At 38.3% G+C, this 7,114-nt stretch overlaps 1 protein-coding gene across 4 annotated transcripts in view; it reads left to right on the forward strand.

Moving 5' to 3' along the window:
- The window catches only part of RNF19A (ring finger protein 19A, RBR E3 ubiquitin protein ligase), a 110,552-nt gene extending 106,028 nt beyond the window's left edge, over positions 1-4,524 (forward strand). For all 4 annotated transcript variants that reach the window (XM_074986863.1, XM_074986862.1, XM_074986864.1 and 1 more), the window contains 2 exons: positions 1,659-1,802; positions 2,280-4,524. In XM_074986863.1, the coding sequence (XP_074842964.1) occupies positions 1,659-1,802; positions 2,280-2,970 (835 nt within the window). In that variant the 3' untranslated portion in view covers positions 2,971-4,524. The remainder of the gene's footprint in view (positions 1-1,658; positions 1,803-2,279) is intronic.
- Positions 4,525-7,114: the final 2,590 nt, after the last annotated feature.

The following is a 7,114-nucleotide window of genomic DNA, read 5'->3' on the forward strand; positions in this document are numbered from 1 at the left end:
AGCTAGTCTTAGTATGTGAATACAAATGTGAGGTTGAAGGGGTTTTCTGACAGGACTGAAAGCAATATGGCAACGGTAGCTGTACAGCTGTGTTATATAGATACTGTCTTGGCTTCTGCAATCACAAATGAATTGAGACATCTTTGCCTCCCAGAGGAGGATGAATTCCAGATGCTGAAGCAATGTAAGCTGCAGTCTTGTCTTTGGCTATTTTGTTATTTGCAATCCAAGTTATAAAACACATTCTTAACACGTTGTAATTATGGTTATCATTAGGCCAAATGTCAACAGAAAGTTTCCCAAACTCCACATATGTAGGATCTTGGCTTGGCCATTTGCAGGTGCTACAGTTGTCCAAAATATGTTGTATTAATATTATAGCACTTATTCCACCATCACATAATCTTCATATGTCTGTATAACAAAGTTTCCTTCTGCTGTTAACAGTATGCTATCATGTAATCATTGGCTGCTTTACCTTCATACCAACTCCCAGATGCTATTACTCTTATGGCCTCACATCACAGTTATCTAGCATTTGCCAAGAAAGACTCTGGAGACTTCATCTGAGACCCATAATACCGCTACTTAGGTCCAGAGGAATCATTTCTGAGTAGTCTGAACCTTAGTAGTCTTAGCTGCTTTGTTGGCCTTGTTCCATTCTCCACCCCAGAGAAGGCAGAACATCTCTTGGGAGAAATGTCAGAATCTAGTGGTGAGCTTGGCATTCACCTTGTTTCTTTAACCCCATTTTTTAATTTTTTTATTATATTTTTATTTAAACAGCTCAGATACCCAAGATATATTAAATTGTTGGGTTAGGAGAAAAATGTATATAGTGTTGATACTGTATAGAAAGAAAAGGTTCCAAGCACAGGTACTTGGCCTTTTACAATTTTCTTCTCCTTTACAGGGAAGAGAAGTGCTTTTTCAACAGAAAAAAAAGCACAGACTTTTGCTCCCAGTTGAGTGTCAGGATATAAGGGTAGACAGTAGTTAAAATTAAAAAAAAAAACCCTCAGCTGTATTTTAAACTGATTTTTTTCTAAACATATTTGCTCACGGCTGAGTTTGGTTTAATTTCGATAATTCTCTGATTCATACATAGCACAATTACCACAGAAAGACAAATAAGGAATTCAAGTCCATATCCCGTATTCCTTGATTGGCACCATCTTCTTCTGTTGCAAGAGGAACATGGGAAAAGTAGTAGCCTGAACTAAGAAGGCAGCAAATTTCTTCGCACTTTCTAAGTTGTGGCAGTTATCACTCAGTTACTAGGCAGTCGAAGTGTCTGTAAAAGAATCAGACCTTAGTCTGGAAGTCTCATAACATTCAATTTTCCTGCTTGGCCTGCAAAATTTTCTTTTGGTAGGAGATACGTTTTTAGTTTGCATGAGTTTCATTTTCCTGAACTGACAAGACAGGATTTGTGCATGATGGTGCAAACAAGAAGTGACCATTTCGGTAAAGGAAATAGGTGTCTTTTAGCGCTGGGGTGATACTTGTCAGCGGTTCCTGATAGGCACTTGGTGGGTAACTCTGCAAGATGAAACACTGAATCTTAAGCCAGGTTCTTCGCTTCTGGCTATAATATTATAAAGGGAGCTTTTGAAATGGTCTTAACTGTTTAACTTAAATGTTTAATTCTCTCCAAGGCTGGAAGTTCAAGCAGATGTACAGAAAGAACGATACAGTCTGAGTGGGGAATCTGGGACAGTGAGCTTGGGAACAGTGAGTGATAATGCTAGTACCAAAGCAATGGCAGGATCTATTCTGAATTCCTACGTCCCATTAGACAGGTAAGAACAGTATGATGAAAACAGAAAAGACTAATGAATCTAGTTGATACAGGACTAACACCAGTTTATTAGACCAAATGATTTATCTTGATAGCAGGGTTAATCTCTAAGACTTCCCTTGAGGATTACGTGTATATTTGTATCCTACACGTCACAATTTTTATAATATGCAGGTGTTGCCAGGCTAGTGATAAACAGTTGGGTGACTATGGGTTCCCAGTGGGAGTACTGTCGTGGTAGCACCGTAAATATTTTGAGCTCAGATTTTGTTTCTTTTAAATTATTTTGATTTTTGAAAAAACTGTAGAAGTATAAAATGGCTCCTTTAGAAAACACCTTGAATATCATCAGTTTAACATTCGCATCATGTCATGCCCCTAGAAAAGAGAGCAGGGCATGTTTGACTTTGATGATGAATTTTTTTGTAAGCTGTCTCAAAGATGGATGCTTAGATTGACCATTTTTTCACATTTCTAGGGAAGGCAACAGTATGGAGGTGCAAGTTGATATTGAGTCGAAGCCAGCCAAATTCAGACACAATAGTGGAAGTAGTAGTGTTGATGATGGCAGTGCTCCAGGTCGCAGTAATGCTGGTTGTTCATCAGCTTGCTTGCCAGAAAGTAAATCTAGTGCTACCAAGTGGTCCAAAGAAACGACAGCAGGAAAAAAATGTAAAGGTAAACTGAGAAAAAAGAGTAGCATGAAGATAAATGAGACCAGGGAGGACATGGATGCTCAGTTGTTGGAGCAACAAAGCACAAACTCCAGTGAATTTGACTCTCCCTCTCTCAGTGACAGTATCCCATCTGTAGCAGATTCCCATTCAAGTCATTTTTCTGAGTTTAGTTGCTCTGATATGGAAAGTATGAAAACCTCCTGCAGCCACGGTTCCAACGATTATCACACCCGCTTTACAACGGTTAGTGTTCTCCCGGAGGTAGAGAATGACCGTTTGGAAAACTCTCCACACCAGAGTGGAGTTCCTGTGGTTGCTCCACCTGCCCCAAGCGTGGAAGTTCCACAGCTGAGTTACATTGCTGAAGAATGTGTTAATAACGGAACTTCGACCGAAGGAGGTGTAGGTCTTGTTGAAACACTGAAAGAAACAAACAACAACCATTCACAGCATGCTGTGGAGTTAAACACTGCAATTCAGACTGAAATTTAGACCTGCAAGTGCTGCAAAAATGTATTTACCACTAAAGAACCCTGTCTGAAAGCTGGTTGAACTACATGTGACTACTTGTAAGTTTCACGTGGCCAGCAGAAGCAAGGTTTCGCTGCAATTACATTTTATATATGCCTATCTAGTAAGGCAGAATGCTTCATGTGGATCTTGTTACAGACCTGTGTGAAGCATATGAAGGCTTTAACAAGTGCATTACAACAGGACAATATGTTCATGTTTTGTATTGTTGCCACAACTTTGCTTGAAAGTATATACTTGTGTAGTCAGATAAAAAATGGCTCATTTATGTTAAATGCTCAATTGATCAATATGTCCTATACTGTTCACTTGAAAAATCTGGGGCTTGGTAATAAGTGGATTTTAGGTCAGCAGTAGTAACTTAATGAGAACATTAAAGGGTGAAAAGTAGGTAGGGGAAACAAGAGCGTTGCAGAGACCTTAGCGGTAATAAATATTCGTCAGTACTATTTCTACTGGCCATTTTGCCTCATAACTGGACACAAATTCCAAGTGTTTGCATTTAGAATTAATCACATATTCCGGAGCTGGACACAGCCTGTTTTGGAAGTGCTTGTATACTTGTACACCTTGGGCAAGGTTATGGCATTTTGCATAATTCTGTAGTAAAGAAAATTGGTACTTAATGTTAAAGGTGACATTTCTTTGTGAAGAACAGTTGAGGTAACTCTATATATGCATCAGATGGCAACAGATACAGCTACTATATACTGTATAAAAACTGTAAAATAAGAATTCATTGATTTATAAACATTGCAGAGACGCAGAAACAGTCACCTTTCATTAGTGAAGGAACAATGCCCCTTTGATTCTTGGTGCCTTTGGAATAGACTAGGTTTTAAGTGCCTGGTCGTTTGAGGATTTTACTGTAGTGTTTTCCAGAATGTCCTCTTTGACCACCTTGGACTATAAAGGAAAACTTTATAGAAAATAAAATGACTGTGGTAGATAATGTGTATAATATTAATGAAGTATTAGCCTACCAAAGACTCACTCAGGCTTTAGTGGATAACTTATACATTACATCTGTTTGCAAAACACATGAACATCTTCAGTCACAGAATTAAAGCACGGTGCAGAGCTTGCACAAGTACAAAAGAGGGGTTCCAAATCTGGCGGGCTTTTCTTTTTCCTTTTGGTTATGGAAGATACAATTAAACACAAGCTGAAGTTGGCAAAAGCACCTGCACTATTAAAATGTTTGCTGCATAATTCATTAAACTAAAAAACCAATTGTGGTTACCAAAATAACAGTTAACTATGTTCTGTCCTGTGTTCCTTGTAAGTATTGCATTATGGTGCTACCAAAATATTTGGTATGATAAAAAGAAAAATGCCATCGGCTGCAGTCCTCTTCCATGACTTATCCCCACCACTTTCATCAATAAGCTTATAACACTAGTGCCAGTTATGTTATTTGATAATGCTTGTTATGGTATGTGTATATTTGCAATTCAGTTTTGCTCAATAATATGCGTGTAAACTGCAAACCTGAAATAAATGTCTATGTGATAACTTCTTAGTTGTCTTTTCTTATAAGGCTACGTGTGAACTGTACAAGGTGACTGTTTTGTACAAGGAGTGATGCACTCTTCTTTCTCATTGCCTTTGCTTATGATCATTTTGCTTGGTAAGCTAAAAAGTAAGTTGAAGGTTTCTGGCACTTCTTATGATGGCACCCAAAATAATTTTTCATAGTCTTGCAAGGTGACTTTGCTTTTTACTTCTTCCCTCCTACCAAAGCGTTGACCTGCATTGCCACTTCAGTTGGCGGAAAAGTACGTTGTTGATTCGGAGAACAGAAATGTCGTAATTATTTTGATAGGAAAATATACTATTTTTAAATACCAGCAGATAGCAAATGGGCTGAGAGCTAGCCAATCAAATGGCTGATCACATACAATTTTTCCCGTAGAAAATTAAACAAAAACACATGCCCCTTTTCCTCCACCTGAATCAAAACCCTATGAGCCCGTCAGAAAGTAATTTATCGTAAGTATAGTGACCTTGAACAATGTTGAGAAAAATGTAGACTGAATTCAAGCAGCAAAGTGTGGAATTATGCTCCCGAGAAAAATGAAGGGCTCTCTAGCACAGAGGTGCGCAAAGTGAAGGCCAGGCCCCCAGGGGAGGTGAAATTTCATAAAGGGAGGTCAGCACAATTGGCTGCTGGGTCTAGGCTCATCCATCTCATTACAAATATTGAAATATGTTACTGCTTTTATGTGTGTGTATTCATATTTATATAGCATTGTTTTCCATTCTACAGGCTTGTTTTCTTATATGTGCTGAAAAGTCGGGGGGGGGGGGGTTCCGTATGAACATAACGGAAATTTTCATAAGTTGGGATTACGTAAGACAGGATTGTAAAGCGAAAAAGATGGAGCACAACGTAAAAAGTTTGCTCACCCATGCCCTTAAGTTATTTAAAAGCATGAACCAGAGAAAGCATTATTGAATTTCACATAGGGAACAAACAAGTCTGCCCTGCCAAGAGGCTGGAGTAAATGATTTAATTAAGTTCTTCCATCTGTTTCTTACAGGGGTATGTAAAAGAAACATTCCAATCACTATTTTGCCAACAGGCAGTAATTTGTTGGCAGTTCCATCTATTTCCTGTGTGGAACTCAAGAGATGTCAAGGTTTCGACTCTAATATGGTATACATAATTTCACTCCAGCAGTTGTCTAGATGTCATGACTTAAATGTAGATATAATGGCAACAAAAAGAACACAGATCTGGCCGTATTAGTGGGATTGCTTAGGATTAGGTTTGAACTGTATTTTATCTAAACAGTTGTTTCTGTTCTGGCAGCCTTTAACTTTCTGAATCCAGAGTCTTTGTTTTTAGCTAAGATCACTAACTTTCACAGTGGTCAATAAAATTTCTAAGTCTAGAGCATATTTTACACTAAAGTTAAATATACATTAGCCCTGCTGTCTTTCTTTTTTATCTTGTTATAATTCTGACAAGATTTTGTACGTTCTTGCCTCACTATACGAGCACAATTGGTTCCCAAATTTCTACTTGTAGGCGAAAACTCATGAGTGACACTAAATTCCCATTAAAAGTCTCCAATTTGTTCCAACTGCTTGTAGCTTGACATAAACCAGTGGAGTTTAGGTACTTTTCTGATGTATTTGAATAATTTGGTACCAGAAATAGGATGTAGTGTATGTAGGTAGAGCAGGGATTCCCAACCTATGGGTCGGGACCCAAACATAGGTCACCATTAGATTTGTTAAGGGTTGCCAGCTGGGCAGTTCCCAGCTGCACGTGACTGTTAAAGAACCCATTTGCAGTTTCTTAACTTATCTGCTGATAGGAATAAGGGGATTTTGAAGTTCTCGAGGTCCTTTCAAAAAGGAGCCCCCTGTGGACGAGCCGTGTGGCAGCGAGAGACAGCAATTTCAAAGAGCTGCAGCTGCTGGCATTCTAATGAGGCGCTGAATATGTATTTCAGCACCTCATTAGTAATCTTCAAAATGGCCATTTGCATTTGGGCTAGTGTAGATGTAGCCCTTGTGTATAATGTGTTGAATGCAAGGCTTTTATTATTAGTGGCCCAATATTTCATATCACATTTAATTTGCTTTATTAAATAAAACTTTCGGTTGACCTTATTTTATCAGGTATATTTATTATTATATGTACAAGAATGTAGCAAACTGATAAATACTTGGATTAGATTGAAATATTAAGACAAGTCAGTAATGCTTGGAATTGGTTGTAAACGTACCATTTAAAAGGGGTAGAAAGGATTATATTTTGTGGTTAAATTTTTATCTTCAGGTTTTCACAAAAGTATCAAACATTACAAAGTGTGAGACATTCTTCTGTGTGTGTGAAGTGCCATCCATGCATTTTTCACTTCTGCCCTGAGTAGCTGTAACTAAAATAAATGTAACTGAACACTAGCAAATATTACATTCTGCCCTGTGAGAACTAATAGAAAAGCTGAAGTGACCTTCATACCATAGCAGTGGTTTCAATTGCTGCTGTTGTGTGACCACAAGTTAAAGCGGAAACTAGCTTTGGCTTCTCTGTGCCCTTCCTTCCTCCCTCCCGTGCATCCATAAAGAAGTGGAGGGTGATGGCACCTTT

Source organism: Carettochelys insculpta, chromosome 2 (genome assembly GCF_033958435.1).
Source record: "Carettochelys insculpta isolate YL-2023 chromosome 2, ASM3395843v1, whole genome shotgun sequence".
Classification (NCBI taxonomy): Eukaryota; Metazoa; Chordata; order Testudines; family Carettochelyidae; genus Carettochelys; species Carettochelys insculpta.